This window comes from Gossypium hirsutum, chromosome D01, assembly GCF_007990345.1.
Source record: "Gossypium hirsutum isolate 1008001.06 chromosome D01, Gossypium_hirsutum_v2.1, whole genome shotgun sequence".
NCBI classification, from domain to species: Eukaryota; Viridiplantae; Streptophyta; class Magnoliopsida; order Malvales; family Malvaceae; genus Gossypium; species Gossypium hirsutum.
The window spans coordinates 44,628,252-44,648,214 of NC_053437.1; the positions used below are offsets into that span (position 1 = coordinate 44,628,252).

Here is a 19,963-nt window from a genome sequence, read left to right on the forward strand (position 1 = left end):
ACTTATAAAAAGTAAAATTTATTAATCGAATTTTATAAACTTAGTCCACTTTGCATTTTATTCTTGGAGTAGAGGAAATTAGATGCTCTTTCTAATAATTTTAGATTAAATATAATCATTAATATTTTTGGAGAGAGATAATTAATAAATTTATTGTTTAGGCCATTAATAAGGTAAGCAACATAATTTTCACTTGATTTCAATTACAATTATTTTATCAAATTAAATGTATAAAATTGGTTTTGAGTATTTTTAAAATTTTAAAGTTAATTAATATTTAATTGATAAAAATATAATTTATAGACAAAAATATAGAGACGGATATTGAGGTTGAAACAATAGTTAATTTGTAAACAAATTATAAAGGAAAGCATGCGAAAGATTAGTATCGTCATATTTTTAGTGAAATGTAAATATGGAGGCAGGAAGTGGATTGCCGGTCAAATCTATGGGCTACGAATTTTATAGTGTGGACGTATGAAATTATTGCTCGCTGAAATAAATATATAAAAAAGAAGGCAGCGGATAACGTTGACTTTTGACTCTTGAACCCCTTCAGTCACATTAACTACAAATCATTTTTTACATTTCGAAGTATGAAAACGAGCACGTTTTTATTTTTCATAAACACCACCATGTCTTTTATTAAAAACTCATTTCTATACCTATATAAAATTTAATCAAGTTAGCATCTTTATCATTTTATTCCTAATTATAAATATAAAATTATTTTTAATATCTTTTTATCCAAAATAACTTTCAACAGTGTCTTCCCTTTATTCTTTCATTCATTCAATTTGCAAAGTTAGATGCAATTATCTTCACATGCACTCACTTTCCAATGCTTTAGTTAGAAATGGTAAAGACATGAAAACATTAGAATCTGTAGTAAAGACTAAGGTCGTCGGTGGTCTTGTCAACCCAACCATTGTTGGGTTTATAAATAGTTGTTTTTGAACTTCTTTTGGGTTTTAATTAGGTATTTAAGACCAACAATGTGGCAAAAGAAAAAAAAAGGATTAAATCAATAGAGATTAAATAAAAAAAACATGATTTTAATTTAGGGTATTTTTACATGTTTAGTCGATGAGAAAATGAGCAAAGTTGATGAGAAAAAATAAACATAAATTATAAAAATGATAAGAATTTTAAAAAATAAATATAAAAATATTTTTAAGTTTTTAAAATATATTTTAGAATTTTTAGAATTATAACTAAAATGATAAATTTTGTAAACATTGAAGGTTAAATTTGTTGAATTAATTAGATTTAGGGTTAAATTGATAGAATGTGTAAATATTGGAGGACTAAATGTGTTATTAGGCCAATAAAAAAAGCCTATGTTAGACTTTCACTACTAAGTTAATGGTAAGAGTGGCTAAAATATTTAATTTCGAAAAGTAGAGTGATTAAATATAAAAAATTAATAGTTTGGTGATCAAAATAGAATAAATTAAATAATTGGGAGGTTGTTCTTGTACTTTACACAAAGAGTTATTTAAATTTGGCTTAAGGATGTAAAAAACCTTCAAAATTAAAAAAAGAAGCCCCTGTTTCTTTTTTTTTTCTTTTTTGCAGTCAATTGGATACTTGAACTTTCAAAATGCATAAAAAAGACTCAATTAGGTGCAAAAAAAAAAACCCCAAGGACTTAATTGTTTTTTTTTAAAGTTTAAGGGATTTTTACATTAACTACTATTCACTCAATTTTTATTTGATTTGAGAAAAATAGATTGAATCACATTAACTACTATTCACTAATTTTTTGATCTGATTATTTTACTAATTAATATATTTTTTAACTAATATTATGTTTAAAGTGAGCATTTGGTATACTAGTTGTATACGTATTTTATTCTACAAACAATTTTTAAATTTTGATATATTTATTTTTTAAATATTTTATTATACTTATATAAGATACTTGTCAATCTCTTAATTTTATTTATAAAGTCTAAAATCTTCACTAACATTATACCGAATAATTTCTCTTATATTTACACAATTCGTGTAAGACAATATGACCTTAATATATATACTTACGCTAGAATAAATTTAGAGAGGTAGATACGAATTCATTAAGATTTGATAACTTTTTGTTGTTATTAAATGAAGACCCCGTCCGCTTAAACAAAATTTAGGCCAAAGATGTTTTGACTTTGTTGGCAAAGTTGGAAGATTTGGGACTTTGATCATCTAGGTTTAGTCGTATTATCTCGTTCAAATTGTAATGAATTTAAATTTTACTATATGTAGGTTACCTTTATATTTATTTCGATTTAAGCTTAGCTATATTTTAATTTATAATTCATTATATTTTATATTGAATTAGTTATAGTTCTAATTAATCAAACATGTATTACTTGTGATTTGTATTATATTTGTAAACTCTACAAAATTTAAATAAATTAATAACATGACATAATTAAGACAATTAAAATTATTGTCTGGCTTTATAATTTCATCTCTTTTATTTCAATACTGTAATGATAAAATTGAAAAAAAAAATAACATGGATATGAAGGAGTATATTATAATAAATATGATTGGATACATGAGGCCCGGCCCGAAAGTCCGCTCGAAATGTGAGAGGATTTAGACAAAAATATAGGCCCGAAAAATAGGCTTGGACAAAAAAATAAGGCTCATTTTTTAAACGAGCCTGGCCTCGGGTAAGACATTTTTGGCCCGGCCCAAATTGACTAAAGGACAACAAAAATTTATTTTTTTAATATTATTTTCTTATTTTTTCTCCCTATTTTGCTACCATTTTACTATTATGTTGCTACTATTTTGTTGTTATTGTTTGGATATTGTATAAAACTTATTTTATTGTTAATTTTGTTATTATTTTAAAGATATTTGTTAATTTTGTTATTATTTTAGAGACATTTGCTTGTTAAGTTGCATCTATATTAGTGTTATTTAAGTATACATATTTTTTAAATTTATTTTCAATTTGTTGAGAAATATTTATTTTGATATTTTTGATGTATTATATATATTTTAAAATTATATAAAAAATAATATAAAAATTAATATGGATGGGCCGGGTCGGGCTCGAGTTTTAACATTTTTATTCGGGTCAGGCTTGGACAAAATTTTAGGCCCATTTTTTGGACCAAGGTAGGCCCGAGCCTAGCAAATTGATCTAAATTTTTAGTTGAGCCTGACCCAAACCTGGCCCGGCCCATAGACACCTCTATGTTGGAGATATAAATAAATAAATTAATGATCCTCAATACTTATTTTTCTGAAATAATATCCTCTATACTTAAAAATTAGCTTTTAATGCCAAAAAATAAAACGGATCTAGTAATTAAATGCGGTGTGGTCGATGCTTGGACTCGGAGTCAGAGTTTGAAGATATAAAATTGGTTGGAGCTTTCCTTTTACGTGGCAATGCTGCGTACCGAGTCTCCTCTCTTCCATCCTCTGTTTATGGCATCTATTTCCAACGAAAGAAATCGAAAATTGATTTCAATTAATTATGTTTGAGCAGGTTTTCTTTTGAAAAAAAATATTGATAGTTATTTGAATTAAATTTTATTTTTTATTTATAATTTATTTTAATTTCTTATGTTGTAAAAAGTATTTCATATTTGAAATAATTTTTTTTAAATACTACATAAAATTTTTCTAAGAGTAGATTTGATATGAGTCACAAAGGCCCAATTCAAGCTCCGCGTGCAACCCCCTATCAAGATTGTATTTTATCCATTCTATTTAAAAATAGTAAATTAATCATTATACATTAGATCAAAAAGTGTTAAAATACTTCAGTGATAAGATACTAAGCTCCGACAACCTCTTGTATCTAATGTTGAAGCTTTAGAGAATGCATCAATCTTTTTATTGTTGTAAAGAAAAGATGCTTTTAAGTTACATTGTATATACATTTATACTTTTCATTAACTGCTACTAATCACCTGATTACTAACTACTAACAAATTAACTGCTATCAGTAACAATCTAACTAACTACTAGCATCTCTTTTACACTCCCCTCAAGTTGGAGGGTGATATAAGTCCTTGATCTTCAACTTGGACACTAAGTACTCATGTTGTTGAATTCCAAGAGCTTTTGTCATTATATCAACAATCTATTCATCAGTTCGCACGTACTTTGGTTGAATCATACATTCTCTCGATTTTTCTCTTACAAAGTGACAATCTATTTCTTTGTGTTTAGTCCATTCATGAAACACGGGATTTGTTGCAATTTGAAGTGTAGCTTGACTATCAGAAAATAGCAATGCTGGTCCAAGATTGTCCATACAAATCTCTTTCAATAAACAAGACAACCAAACAATCTCTGCGATAGTTGATGCCATACTTCTATATTTAGCCTTAGCTGATGATTGAGATACGGTGCTTTGATCCTTCAACTTCCATGAAATAAGACACTTTCCAAGCTTAATGCAATAACCGATGATAGACTTTCTCAACATGGTGCAAGTTGCCCAATCAAAATCACAAAAAACAACAAGTTGCAGCTCACTTGATGCTGTTAACAAAATACCTTGCCTAGGGTTTTTTTTTCACATACTGAATTACATGAAGTGCTGCCTCAAGATGAGATTTTTTTTTGGGTTTCTGCATAAATTGACGTAAGTGTTGAATTACATACGTTATGTCTGGTCTCATGTTTGTCAGATATAATAGCCTGCCCATAAGCCTTTAATACATAGACAAATTCGGTAGTTCATCGTCACAATTACCCTCTAGATGCACACATTTATTATACTCAATAGTGGTAAGTATTTGATTTTGCTTAAGAGGTGTCTTAACAGATTTGGCTTCCCCTAAACCTGCACCAGCAATCAGTTCAACACATAATTCCTTTGAGTCAACATGGTGCCCTCACTTGATCGTGTCATCTCTATGCCTAAGAAATATCTCAGCTCACCGAAGTCTTTCATTTTAAAATTTTGATGAAGAACCCCTTTCAGTTCATTGATCATTTCAACAATATTCTTATTTATTAACAAATCATCAACATAAATGAGTAAAATAACAATCTTCGGTCCTTTTTTCTTTACGAACAGTGATTAATCATGCCTACTCTGTATATAATCAACATGCATTAACACATTTGCCAATGTCAAATTCCATTACCTAGATGCCTGCTTTAAGCCATAGAGTGGTTTGAGTAAACGACACACCCTATACTCCCCCTGTTTACGAAACCTTTCAGGAATATCCATGTACACTTACTTATTCATGCAAATCTCCCTACAAAAAAGCATTGTAAACATCCATTTGAAAAATAGGCCAATCTTTCTTAGCAGCAACATTTATCACCGTAAGAACAATAACTTGTTTAGCCACCAGGAAAAAAATCTCTTGGAAGTCAATACGGACTTGTTAGTTATAACCTTTACCCACCACACGAGCTTTAAACCTTTCAACAGTCCCATCGAAATGGTATTTAGCCTTGTAAACCCATTTGCAACCAATAGGAGTTTTACCCGCTGGCAAAGGCACCACTTCCCATGTGTCATTCTCTTCCAAAACATGAATTTCCTGTCTCATGGCTTCAACCCACCTTGAATCCGTAATAGCCTCTTGGTAGGTTCAAGGTTCAGGTATGGTCGAAATAATAGATGTAAACTATCGAGTATGCAAAGGTAGGTGACAAGTGGAATACGTGTGAGAAATAGAATGTGGATCTGCATCAAGGGAAACACTAAAGGATTGATTAGAACACATATAGTCTGTCACCCATGTAGGTTGTTTAGAAACTCGAGTGGAAAGATGCTATTCAAGAATTTGTGGGTTAAGAATGGAAGTAGGCTGTGCAGGAGAAATAGAAGAAAAGTTAGACATGGGGAAAGGGGTTGAAGACAAAGGTAATGATCCGGGTGTAACGTCAATATCAAGAAAAGATGAGTTATCTATTGTAGGGAAAAAAAAGAATAGACTGAGTAGGAAACTTAAAAGGAAATATTGTCTCATGAAACACAAACTCCCTATTAACAAAAAAAAATGACTTAGTAGTTAAGCTAAACAACAAATAACCGTTTTGAAATTGTGAATATCCCACAAAAACTGATGGAATAGGTTTAAGGGAAAATTTATCAGCATATTTGGTCACAGTGGCATAATAAAGACAACTAAAGACTCGAAGAGTAGAAAGATCAGATTGTTTATTATAGAAACACTCAAAGGGACTTTTCTAAGTTAACACCAGAGTAGGTAACTGATTGATTAAACGACATGAGGTCAGGACATACTCACCCCAAAACTTACTTGGCATGTTGGAATGAAATTTTAAAGATCAAGCTATCTCAAGTAAATATCGGTGTTTTCGTTTCGCTACTCTATTTTGTTACGGAGTGTAAAAACATAAATTCTAATGAACTATTCCTTAGGTATTAAAATACTCATGACATTCATGTTTAAAGAACTCATGGTCATTATCACTACGAATAACTTTAACAACAGTAGAAAATTGAGTTTTTATCATAGTAAAAAATGTTTTGAGCTTTACAATGGCATCACTATTCATACATAAAAGGTACACCGACGTCATGCGAGAATGATCATCTACTATAGTAAGAAAATACCTATGCCCACTGTGCGTGGAGACTCGATATGGTCCCCAAAGATCTATATGAATAAGAGAGAAAGGTGTAGCAACTTTTGAACTACTTACAGGGAAACACAAATGAGTTTGTTTGGCCAAAGGACAAATGGAACATTGCTTAACATGACTAGTACTTGTGAATGTACAAGGAAGATAGGACATTTTATGTAGTCGTGAAAGTGATACATGTCCAAGATGCGCATGCCAAAGGAAGGAAATTGTGTTTAATGTGGAGAAGAGAATATTGATAACGTTCAAAGCAAAAGAAGTGGTCGAGTGAAATGGATGAAAGAGGTACAAACCAACTCGTTCTTTACCAATCCCCATGATCTTGCCACTTGAGAGATCCTGTAAAAAACATAAGTGTGGATAAAATGATACAAAACAATGCAAATTAATAGTAAGTTTTAAAATAGAGATGAGATTATAACAAAAATTCAAGATGTAAAGAACATTTGAAAGTTTAAGGGTAGAAGAAACGGTGCAGGTTCTAACATATGTAATAGGAATTAAAGAACTAGTAGGCAAACGAACACAAGATGGAGAAGAAGAGCAAGAAAAAAGAGATTCTAAACGCTTGAAATTTAAAAGCATATGATTAGTGGCCCCAATGTCCAAGATCCACTCACTTGAGAAAGCCATACCTGCCAAACTTGTTGTGGCTTCTCCTGAAGAATCTTTGTTTAACAAATCCAGAATTTGTTGAAATTGAGCCTTAATAAAAAATGGAGCTAAGAGTGCATTGAGTGTGCTAGTACAATCAACCAATTCTACAAAATCAGTAGCCACTACATTGTTTACCACAGATCCAGTTAAAGTGGATCTCCTTTTTTTGGTGAACTTAAAATCTGGAGGATAACCGATTAGTCGATAACAATTTTCCCATTTGTGCCCTTTAACTTTGAAATGGTCAGAAACACCGTTGAACCTCCTCTTTGAAGTACTATTGAAAGAATAAAAAGCTATAGGCTCAGAAACCATCGTCCTTGACAAATGTTGTCGTTGGGATTCTTCTTGCACTATCATAAAATAAGCATGATTGACAGATGGGAACAGACTCATCAACAAGATCTGACACTGAATAGCACTGTAAGTTTCATTTAAACCTATTAGGACCTAAAAAAACACTGTTGAGTGACATGATTAGCATTCAACTTGGGTTGTGCACAACCACAAGATGAAAATGGAACAAGAACATCATACTCATCCCAGAATAAGCGTAACTTGGTAAAATATACAAACACTAAATCCATTTTCTGTTGATGAGGTGTGATTTCACGGTGCAAAAAATAAAATTGCGAACCATTAACTTTATTAAACCTTTTAACAATATCATTCCAAACAACATCATTAGAAGCAAAAACTATGCTAGCTAAGAGTTCTTTACTCAATGTGTTTAGAATCCAAGATAGAATGATAGCATTACATCGTTCCCATTAAAAATGAAACACCATCAGTAAAGACTCTTTAGAACAAGTTCCTTGCACAAACCCTAACTTATTTTTGGTAAGTAGTGCAATCTTCATAAACCGACTCCAAACACTATAATTTTTTATACCATGAAGTTGATGGGAAACAAAAAAGCACCTGGAGTGTCATAAGAATGCAAATACAACAGATTGTTGAAATCAACCAAAGAATCCGTCGAATTCACTATGGAAGAATTTTGGAAACAAACACCAAGAAAAACGGGCAGAAAACTTCTACAATTACCTACCAGCGGTGACCTGGCAACAATAAGAAGAATGAACATCTACCACGACTGGAAACAGACGCCCGAACCTGGCTCCAATACAATGTTAAAATACCGGCGGTGATAAGATATTGAGCTCTAGCAACCTCCTATATCTAATATTGAAGCTTTAGAGAATACATCAATTTTTTTATTACTATAAAGAAAAGATGCTTTAAGTTACATTGTGCATACATAAATACTTTTTATTAACTGCTACTAACCACCTGACTACTAACTACTAAAAAATTAACTATTATCATTAACAATCTAACTAACTGCTAGCATCTCTTTTACAAAAAGCTAATCAATCCTTTTGTTAAAAAGTTCACTCATTTCTGCTGTTAAAAATTGATCCTTGTACATTAGCATGAGGTACACGTGGCATGTCACATGTCACTGTCTGATTATTCCAATAACACGTTAACTTTTAACAATATAAATAGATGAAATTTTTAATGAAAATGGTCAATTTACTCTTTAATATAATGTATAAAACTAATTTACCCATTTTTTTAATAAAAAGAACAAAATGGATCCGACTCTTAATATAAAAACCTCCATAATAATTTGACCCACTCAAAACAAATAAATTAAAGTTGTTCAAAAACTTCACTAATTTATCTAATGCTAGAAATCCTATAACCAAAATTTTGTAATTTTTTTTGAATAAGTACGAAATTATATGAATGTAATCTAGTTTCAATTTAGAAAAAAAAAGGTTTCTTCCATTTTTTGTTGGTTTAGAGTTTTGTTTTGTTAGATTATCCTATTGATTTTTGTATTTATAAATTTTTTATTTTTGATATACATTTATATTTATGAACCCATAAATTTTTTGATATCGTTAATGTCTATTTGATAGTTCATGTTCGGGGTTTGTAAATATCTTTTTTTATAATGTTGTTTCTAAGGTTCAAACATGTGTCTCCCTTTAAGAGTGCAATTTATTTTATCATTGTACCCAATAAATATTGGTATGCATCTATAATTTATAAATGTGGATAGGGGTAAGCGCTCAATCGAATCGAGTTGAATCAAATCAAGCCGAGTGAAAAAAAATTCAAGTTAATTGACTTAAGAGTCTTGTTTTATCATCCTAACTCGATTTAATTTTTTTTAAATCAAGTTGAGTGAAATAAAATTCGAGTTGAGTCGAATCGAGTAAAATTAAAAAAATTAAACATGTCAAATTAACATCTTGTTACCATATAACTAATTCTATTTTAGAACATATAAATTTGAAAACTCTTACAAAGCAAAATAAGATACTATAGTATAATAAACTTGAATCGTTAATTTACTTATTTAGGTCTCAGAAATATTATTTTAGATTATTTTAACTTTTTTATATATTATTTAGAATTTTTTTAGAGTTTTTTTAACTATAAATTTTGGAATTTTTTTTAAATATTTGGATTTTTAAAATTATTTTGGAAATTTTTTAAATTTTTTGTTGAGAGAGAGAGAGAGACCAATTTGTTCATTTTCAAAATTGAGTAAGGACAAAAGGGGTATTTACACCAATATGTTATTTGAGTTATTCGAATTGTAAAGTTCAACTTGACTTGAACTTGAAACTCGAAACTCGAAACTCGAATTATTTATTCGAGTTTACTTGTAAAAATCGAATAACTCAATTCGATTAATTTGAAATTCGAAAAAAAAAGTAAATTTTTTTAGTTGAATCGAGTTTTTCTCACCCCTAAGTATATGACTAGTGAATCACAAAATGCTACTTACTAAAAAATTATATAATTCTATTTGTTTTAAATAATTTTAAAAGAAGTATTTACTAGTTTATTAATAATATGTACTATATGCGCTTCATGAGCCAATATGCACTATATGTGCCAATTTTTCTTACTTTGATTTATCTGATGATGCACTTCGGTGCTAGTTTGGTGTATTGGTTGGATGATTCGTGTATTTGTCCTGGTTCGAGTCATGTTTATAGGTGATCTAAATGGTAAACTTGGTAAATGGTATCAAGATAAAATGATATGATGATATGTAACCAAATATGTATATATTTGAACTGTAATAAATAAAGCATATATCTTATGGTGAAATCAATTGAAAATGAGCCTTAAGGGCCAAAACAAGTGTGCATGAGTCGATAGACTCCAGCAAAGTATTGAATGGTAAGTAAAAAGGAAAATGATATGTGATTTAATCATGGAATTTGGATGATGTAATATAAATGATAAGTGTGTATAAATGTTGAATTCATGATTAATAATGAATGCCAAATAGCTTAATATAGACAAATGGGCAAATGAATTGAATTGGTTAAATAAGATGACACATTGAGTAGTTTGAATTCCCATATTTATAAGTAGGCTCAAATATTTATTATATGAGGATTTGAGTTGCATTATGGGATGTGTATTGGTAGATATTGAGAATGTGTGTAAAATGCCACATTATTAATGCGTATGATATAATATCTTGAATCATGAAAGTACCATTGAGCTTTATCGCTCAACATACGATTAGCTTATTTCGTGTGTAGGTACAGGTATTCTCGAAGCCCTGGGTAAGTGAAGCCAATATCCAGACAGCAGCAATTAACTTAACCAAAGTTTATATAACCCTTTTATTATGTCAACGGCATGTACCTAAGGATATGTTGTCAAATGATATGAATGGTCAAAATAGTTGTACATAAGTTGTGTTTATGAGAAATTGGTTTTGGCCATGCTTAGAAATGATACTAACGGTTTGATAGTTATGTTTTGAACATGTTTTGAATGTGTTGAATGATTGATTGGGGCTTTGAGACCAACTAATGTTAAGTATGCTAGGTTGAATCAAAGAGAAAATGGACGCTTAGTGTCTACAATGGAATTCATGACTTCAAGCTTTAAATGTCACGAAATCAGGTCATCTCGTGGCGGTGTCCCTTGTTTGAGGTTGAGATGTTGACTCTATTATGTTTTGGAAACTTTACAAATTGTTCCTCATGTTAGGAAGCTTGGCTACTATCTTCAGACTCACGACACCCACCTGAGATGTTTTGAAAACATTATAGTTTAGTCCTTATTCAATTCGGGATGGTATTGAGCTTTTGTAAGATCGTAATTGACCAAAAAATGATTTTGTATCATGTTTGATGCATGTAATACTCATATATGAATGTTTAATGATGGAAATGGAATATAGTTGTCCGTAGTTGCTTTGACAACGAATATGACATCCTATAGCTCTAACTCGATGATCGAGTTGGGTATGGGGTGTTACAAAGCACATCACTAGCTTTTTCTGTTTCTCTCAAACCCTATTGAATTCAATAGAATGCACAATCAAACCAAGTCTCATCGTGGCTTTGTTTAGTTCATCATCCTCATTGATGACAGAAACACAAATTTCCTTGAACAGTCTCTCACCATATGCGAACCATAAAAAAGGAAACATTTCACTGTCCCCATTATGTTGTTGGGTTTCCACTTCCCATTATGTGATCTCCCATTGCTATCATTTTTATCATTGTCACCATTTCCATTTTTAACTTGTCTCTCTTCCTCACGGTCTCTTCTACCATTGCTCGTCTTTTTGGGCTTGGAAATCTCAAACTTGTCTTTCCTCGGACCAATCTCAAAAAAGGACTCTGTCTCGACCATGGCTATGATAAGTTCAGTGATACCTTATCGTTCAACTTCAGTTTTGCCCACGACTTCAACCTATCTTTAAACCAGTAGAATGCTTCTTTCTCACTCAGGTCAGAGATTTGAAACATTAACTCACTGAAGTCTTTGACATACTCTTGAATAATGCTTTGTTGCGTAAGCTGACACAATTTAGCTTGAGCCTCCTCCTCGGCATACTGCAGGTAAAACTGCTTCTTCAGTTCTTTTTGGAACTCTTCCCAAATCCCATTTTTTTACCACCTCATTTCTCACCTGTGGACCTACGATGCCATCATAAGAGAGCAACATCAGTAAAATAAATTGCAAAAGTGTTTACCTTAGTGGCATCATCCTTAATGCCCATCGCATAAAAGTATTGTTCAATCCCCCCAAAAAATTGTCCACATCTCTTGTTGACCTTGTCCCATTAAACTCTTTCAGTTTGGGAACATCAATTTTGCGTTGCTTCAATCTCGGAGCTAACATCCTATTACCTTGAGCAACTTTACAGATAGTAAACTCCCCCTTGAGCTCTGCAACCTATTCCTTCAAGCTGTTACCATGGCTTTGAGAGCTTCATTCTTCTCCGTTTGATCACCCCTGGCGATATTGAGAGCCTATTTCATCACATCCCGATTGGAATTAAGAGCTTCCATCATATAGTCTCTGAGTTGTTCTTTCATCAGGTTAAAATCATTAGTGCATCCCTTGACTATCTCAAGGGTCTTCCTTACATCCTTTATGAAGCCTTCAAGTTTAGCAACCTTGACTTCCAAAGATGATAGCATATCCCTTGAGCTACTAGCTTTTTACTTCTCCTACGGGTCTCCATTGGTTCAACTTGTTCTTCTACTCCTTTTTTCATATCAATTGGTTCCTTTGAACACTGGCTTAGATACCAATTATCACGGGGCTATAACTTTAGTTTGGAAAATCGCCCAGCCTTAGACGATTTCTTGGGTTCAAATCTGCTTAAGTCAGCCTTACTCTCGAGACATGAGAATTCTCATAGAAATTCTCTAAGGCATCGAAGCAAAGTGGAAGCAAACTTAAAACGAAAGAGCAATGAGAGAACAAAAAGTTACAGAAAAATAGCGTAAACCAAGTGCTTGAGTAAATGCTCTAAAAAAATATTCTGTTACTCTGAAGGTTTAGAACTAAGGAGGAATACCTCTATTAATAGTTTAGCTCTCCCAAATTCAACGGTATAGATTGAGGTACATCGATGGTCAAGATTTGTGCCTATCTACAAAATGAGAGTCTTAAGGGATTTAAACTCAATACATGTTTGTCACTTAGGATTTACATTAATTACCCTGGTAACTCTAGTTTTACTAGAGTATTTCACTAGGCCACCAATGCTTCAAGTAAATGGGCTTCTCCATATGTTCTACGAGTCGGGTTAGTTCAAGCAGGTCGAATGAGCCCCATTTCATCAGTTGACCTCTATGGGACGTTCTATGCACATTCGTCATGGGTTTTGATCCACGGCCTATGAAATTCTCCCCCACCTACTATCGTGACGCCCTCGTTGCATCCTCAGAATAACGCTGGCTTGACTCATCTCGGAATAATCACAAATTACAAAATAATATAATTGCATCCAACAATCAAATATAATAACATATTTTTTAATAATTATATAAAAAAAATCTTTAAATATAAATATTTTTTATATACTCAAATGACGTCCTCACCTTTGGAAGCCTAATTGTTCAAGTTGAAAATAACCAATCAAACCCTAAGATGACATCAACTTATAAAAGAAAAAATGATTATTTTTTAAAAAAATTATTCAAAATAAAAAAATGTTAAAATTTTTGTCTAAAAACGAATTTCACTACATCGGAAATTGTGTATCTATACCTTTCTTCAAAACAAAAAATCCTATTTTGACTTTTATTTTTTTTATTTTTAATGAATTTTTTAAATTTGTTATTTTTTAGTGAATTTTTTTTATTTTTTCTTTGACACATGGTAGTGTGTCATTGGTTGGCACATTTTTTTAACAGAAATTTGGGTTAGTTAATGGAATTACAGAATTAAAGTATAGGAGCTAAACTAATAATAAGAATAAAGTACAAGGGCCAAATTGTTAAAAGAATAGTACAAATAACAAAGCGATAATTTTACTATAATAAAGAGGTCAAAAAAGGTATTAAGCATAAAGTTTAATGTATATTTTGTATTGTTAAAGTTGCCATATTTGTCTCATTACTTTTTCTAATTATTGTATTAATCAAATTTGAGTCGTTAAATTTGTAAAAAAAAAAATTCAAAGTATTAATATCTATTTCTTTAATTTTAAATGACAGTTTCACATTTGGAAGTTTATTTCCATTATGAAGGCAATTAGGTCTATTTATTTTATGATGGAGCAGTGACTAGAGCTTCTAGAAATGCATTCACGGGTTGGGTGGTTCGTGATCAGGCTGGCAATTGGATTTTGGACTTTAATCATTATTTGGGAAGATGATAGCCTTTGGAGGCAGAACTTTAGTGATACGAACCCGGCCAGGAACGCCTGTGGTTCAGCTCACATTGCGAGGCTCGCCATCCTTGCAAGCTCGATCCAGCTCAATCTAGCTCAATTTAGCTCATTGAGCTCGTTATTAGCTCTTTTAGCTCACTAAATCTACTTGCTGGTATAAAATAATTATCTAAAATAATTTAGAAAGTATTATTACAGCTCATTAATATTTTCTTAGCTATTACAAGTTTTTATTATGTCTTAGTCAATGCCGAATTTAATTTGTCTTGTTAAGATAATATTAAATTTGTCATAAGTTAATTATTATGTTAATTAGTGTGTCTAAATTATATTAATACATGTTCAGCTGAATTTTGTGTGATTTAATGTTGCTCATGTGTTTATGTAGGTGAGTCGAATGTGAAGATGTGTTTAATGCAAGGTTCATGAACAGCTTGGTGCAACGTATGGGAGTGTGCATGCACAATTGAGGTTCAATGGAAGGCATTTAAGGGAGCACAGGTACTTGGGACGTTCATGCAAGAGGGGGCTGCTAAATGTTCATGCATTTGCACATTCATGGACCGAATTTATGGAAGAACATACCTTGGGACGTTTCAGGCATGTTCCATGTATTTTCAAGATGGCCATTCAAGTTTTCAAGGCACTTTAAAGCTCTATTCAACCAAGGAAGATGTTAGAACAATTAAGGGGCTGCACATCTATGGAATTAAGCTTTCTTTAAGGATAAGGATGCATGAATGCATCAAGTGAAGCAACATGATGATTCAGCCAATCCATGCATCCTCTCCAAGCATGAATCAAATTTTTAATGCTTCATTCATGCCCATTCAGCCGAATTTAGCTATAGCAAATTAATGATTTCTCATGGCTGAATTCTTAGCCATTAAGTTGCCCATTCGGCTAGCCATGCATGGTTCTATAAATAGTTGTTTATTTTCATTGTAAAGGACTTTTGACTTTTGATCATTTGTGAATGAACTTTGTTCAAAGAGTGAGTTTTCTCCTCTCTAAATTTGTACGAGTTTCGATCTGACTTATCTAGTGCGCTAGTGGCGTCAATCGTTCTCTTTCGAACTTATCACCTTATTTTGGTGTGGCATTCAACCCTTCTACAAATTTCGTAAACCCACCTTGAACCAAATAGAAATCGGGGTGACACTCTTTAGTGTTGAATCGTTTCTGGTGTTTAAGCTCACTTATCCATCCCCACCGAATATCCTATATTTTATCTTTATTAGTTTATCCTTAAACTGAGCCAAACAAATTAACCATCTTCCTCAATCTCCTTGTTGCCGAACCTATCCATATCCTACTTAACCTTTTTGTGCACCTATATCCATCACTTTACTTCATATTTTAGCCAATTACAAACAAACCATTCCTTTGGTACGATACTCCTTGTCGACGATTGGGCAACTACGTGAAACAACTCGATCAACCCGGGCCGGTTTGCATCATTTAGGGTATTCTTAATAGAATTCTCATTTTATTATATAAGGGCTACAAGAAAGTCAGGATTCAGATAGATAACCTTGAGGTGGTTAGTGCCTTGTCCATGGAGGAGTCGGTGGACTTTGGTATTACCTTGCTTAGAAGAGTTAAACTTATTTTGCGCTCTGAAGGTTAGTGGGAAATCAAGTATGTTCCTAGGGAGTGTAATTTAATTATAGATCAATTGATAAAGATTGGTCTTTTTTGGCAGACTTTCTTTCAGATCTTTGAAGTACCTTTTGATTTGGCGGTTACGACTATCCAACAAGACAAAGCCTTTAGAATCTTTCAATTGATACTTTTTGTTTATTATTATTTTTCACCAAAAAAAATTACAGTTTCACATTAAAATTGTACATTTTGTTATAAAATTCTATTAATTGTTTTTCATTTTGAAAATGCTTCTAAATTTCTTTTAAAAAATTAATATAAAGTAGTTTAATAAAAAAGATTATTTGCTTGTACAGTTGAAGAGAAATGGAGGAGGTAATACTACACTTTGAAAAAAGTTGCCATGGTAGCTCACAATCCAAAGGTTTTCATTAAACAAAACCACCGGTAACCACACTTCTAACTAGATTAGACAAGGGAAAACAGCGGACCCCATAGACTTTTTCCTCTCTTTTTGTTTTTTCTATTATTTAAATCTTTCAAACGAGAACAGCCGACAAGAGGAAAAAAGTTGAGAAATAGGCATTGCTCCAACACGTGCTCCTGTTGTTGTTTTTAGGGTCAACGGGTTCTACATCAGATTAGAGTATCTACCGTGTCCGTGTTGGCTAAAACACCTTAGAAAATCAACTCTTTTAACATTTTTTATTTCCCTTCTTCATCAATTTTATAATTAGTTTCCAAAATATGTGAAAATTCCATCCTTGTAAACGAAAAGGCATCGTAGCTCATAGAAAGAGACGCGTCTCAACTTATCACCTACCATTTCTAATTTTAAACAATTTTCGCAGCATTATTGTTACTCACTACTTCTTAATTTTCTCTCATTTCTCCTTCTATAAATACCCTTTCTAGTTTTGCTCCAACATCTTCCATTTCCAGTTTCAAACCTCTGAGGTTATTGTTTTCATACTCCAAAGGCAACGAGTGTCGTTATTTGGGTCCTTGTTGCTATAAAATTTCGCTTGCTTCTGAAAATTGTTGTCTCTTTATTCTTTGAATCGTTTCGACATTATTTTTCAATTGTTTGTTTCGGTTTCTTTGAGGATGGTTTGCTTGGTTTCTCGCACGGGAAGGCACTTGCAGCGTTATGACAACCTCGGTCGCCGCCAGGTCGTCGGGTGAGTTTTGTTCTTTTTCCCATGTTGGGTTCTATCAAGAGTTGGCTGGCTTTGTATTCTGGTCAGATTTTTCATGCTATGAAAAAAAGAGAAGAGAAGAAAAAAAAAACTTAACAATGAATGATGCAAAAGCTCATTAATTTGGTGATTGCAGGTGCATTCCCTATAGATTCAAATGTAGCAGTGATGGAACCATTAGTGATGAGCTAGAGGTTCTTGTAATCTCCTCACAAAAAGGTCAAAAAATGATGTTCCCTAAGGTACAAACAAACATACAAACATCCTTTTCTTTTGCCATTCGAAGTGTCCATTAAATTATGCAAATATTAACCATGTTTCTCTTTGTTTTTTTATTATCAGGGTGGGTGGGAGCTTGATGAATCCATAGAAGAAGCTGCTTTAAGAGAGTCAATTGAAGAAGCTGGAGTTATAGGCAATGTTGAGGTTGGTTTACTGTTAATACTGTCCTGCAGTTGCTTATATTATTATATAAATCAAAATCCCCCTCCACCCCAAAAGTACTGATTTAGTTCTGTACTTGATGAACACAGTGTGAACTGGGCAAATGGTACTTTATAAGCAAAAGCCATGGCACATTTTATGAAGGTTACATGTTCCCTTTGCTTGTGAAGGAGGAACTTGATTTCTGGCCTGAGCAGAATGTTCGCCAAAGGACTTGGGTAAGCCATTAATCTAATAAATCTTGGGTTCTACTTCTAAGTACATACGAATCATGGTTTTTAATTTTTTTTTTTAATTTTGTTCAGATGAATGTGAAAGAAGCAAGGGATGTATGCCAGCATTGGTGGATGAAGGAAGCCTTAGACATTCTTGTTGAAAGACTGGCTTCCTTGCAGCAATAGAAGGAAGAAATCGTCTCCATTTGTTCTCTGATTTTTTTTTTTGGTTGATAAGGGGAAGGGGTACGGGTTATTTAGAGACTGAATTCGAGATCAGTACCAATTGAAGACTCGATTTTAGATGTTTTGCCGCTCCACTTATGGTTCAATTAACAATTTATTGTCTAAGGATGAACTCATTGTCTGTAGATAGGGGCATTGCCAGGCTTTTCTCCTTGTTAGAAAAAGCAGAGGATTTAAGGGCCAATTATGTTGAGTTCCAAGAAGACAGTGGCAGCTGTAGATGTTTCAGGAAATAATTGTAAATTCAGGGAGGGATGGTTGGTGTTGCTGGTTGGAGCTTTGGGGGATCGATTCATATGAGAAATTAGTAGGAAAAACGAAGAAAAAAGTGAACAGATCTTAGAACAAGTTGTATAATTCAATCCATGTCTCTACCATTTAATTAATTGCAAAGCAAAAACAAACAAAAAACAAATTAATGAGAATTGAACCCCTTAAGTTTTTGCATGACCCATGTTCTTTTTGACCATATTTCTTTTCTTTCTTTTTTGGTGTCAAATCTGTCTACATGAAGGCGCTTCAATTTCCATTTTTTTATATAAAAAAATTTATAAGTTTAGCTTGTTGATGTATACTTTTTATGAGATAAAATTTGAGGCATTTTCAATGTATAATTCTCAGGTATCAATTATAAAATAAAAAAATAGGTAATTTATAAATAAATATTGAAAATTTAATTTAAACATAATTAAAAATAAGATTTGTATTTGATGCATTGAGAGAGTGCATATATATTATTAGTGATGACACCACATTAGAAAAGAAACAACATAATTTTAGTTTTAAAATTTTTCAATGATTTGTTATTATCTAATAGATAAGATTATGCACAATTACTATATCAAATATTAATCTTGAAAAATAAATTGTAATTTATTTATAACTCTTTTTCTATTTTTTGTTAATGGTATATGAGGTTTATGCATAAAAAAATGCATCAAATGTTTTATATATATATATTTATTAAAAGATCGGGAACTATAAGGCACAACACAGACATATGAAAAGTTTAGATCATAATACAATTAAAAAAAATATGATCAAGGGTGAAAGGAGAAAAAAATTGAATTATAAAATTTTTAAGGTAATTCTTTATCGTTTATAAATTTATAATTTTCCAAGAAATTTTAGAAGTAATTTTACTTCAAATCTCTTCCTGCTGCCTTTTGCATTCGTTCTGAACATGACAAATGATTCAAATTTGTATAATACACAGATAGCATATTGCATTCGGAATAGTTGCGTTAAAATAACACAATATTTCTCAAACATTAATTAGCTAATTGAGTATTATAAAATAGCTAATTATTTTGTTAGTAAAAAAAGTTTACAAGTAAATTTAGGATAGTGTTAAGTAGAGATGGTAAAATGGGCTTGAGCTCGAGAATCTAATTCGAAAAAATTTAAGCCCAAAACAGCCTGAACTTGAAAATAATTTAAGCCAAAAAAGTTGAAATTGTGATTGACCCAAATCCAAACCAGAATTTAGAAATAAAATAAAAAAATTAAATTATAATTAAACATTTTTATAAAATATTAATGATCTATTGTAATTTGTTACGTCAAATTAGGCTCTCCTTAACATTCGAGGACTTATTCTCAAGCAATTTACGAGTCTTTTACAAACTTTTGTTGACTTTTAGTGTTTATCATTAAAAATCATTTTTGTTTAGTTTTATTCCTTTTGAGACCCAAATTGGCAAAATGGTGCCATGGGAAACTTGATGATGTGTTTGAGTTGGTGTAAGGAGATGGCAATGGCCCGACCTTGAGGAAAACAATATTCAACGTAGGTGTCACACGACTTTGATGTC

General features: G+C 31.9%; 2 protein-coding genes across 3 annotated transcripts; one reads left to right on the forward strand and one right to left on the reverse strand.

Moving 5' to 3' along the window:
* Window positions 1-3,989: 3,989 nt before the first annotated feature.
* Window positions 3,990-8,466, reverse strand: LOC121213646 (uncharacterized). Of its 2 annotated transcripts, none has more exons than XM_041086511.1 (2): window positions 6,891-8,466; window positions 3,990-5,671 (listed from the first exon to the last, which is right to left on the reverse strand). In XM_041086511.1, the coding sequence occupies exons 1-2, from the start codon at window positions 7,648-7,650 to the stop codon at window positions 5,613-5,615; spliced, it is 819 nt and encodes a 272-aa protein (XP_040942445.1). In that variant the 5' UTR covers window positions 7,651-8,466; the 3' UTR covers window positions 3,990-5,612. The 2 variants fall into 2 exon arrangements, with proteins under 2 accessions (XP_040942445.1, XP_040942446.1); XM_041086512.1 differs by lacking the exon at window positions 3,990-5,671 and having other exon boundaries at window positions 6,679-6,936; window positions 7,233-8,466.
* Window positions 8,467-16,836: 8,370 nt separating this feature from the next.
* On the forward strand, window positions 16,837-18,596 carry LOC107921433 (nudix hydrolase 18, mitochondrial). Its single transcript, XM_016851282.2, has 5 exons — window positions 16,837-17,226; window positions 17,381-17,486; window positions 17,587-17,670; window positions 17,778-17,906; window positions 17,994-18,596. Exons 1-5 carry the CDS (start codon window positions 17,153-17,155, stop codon window positions 18,087-18,089), a joined length of 489 nt encoding a protein of 162 aa, XP_016706771.2. The 5' UTR covers window positions 16,837-17,152; the 3' UTR covers window positions 18,090-18,596.
* Window positions 18,597-19,963: the final 1,367 nt, after the last annotated feature.

Coding starts and splice junctions, on each gene's coding strand:
- LOC121213646 (XM_041086511.1), bottom strand. CDS start 7,650: ATGAGTCTGTTCCCATCTGTCAATCATGCTTATTTTATGATAGTGCAA. Junction 5,672..6,890: donor GATTGGTAAAGAACGAGTTG/GTTTGTACCTCT, acceptor CCCTTGATGCAG/ATCCACATTCTATTTCTCAC.
- LOC107921433 (XM_016851282.2), top strand. CDS start 17,153: ATGGTTTGCTTGGTTTCTCGCACGGGAAGGCACTTGCAGCGTTATGAC. Junction 17,227..17,380: donor GGTCGCCGCCAGGTCGTCGG/GTGAGTTTTGTT, acceptor TGGTGATTGCAG/GTGCATTCCCTATAGATTCA. Junction 17,671..17,777: donor GAGTTATAGGCAATGTTGAG/GTTGGTTTACTG, acceptor TGATGAACACAG/TGTGAACTGGGCAAATGGTA.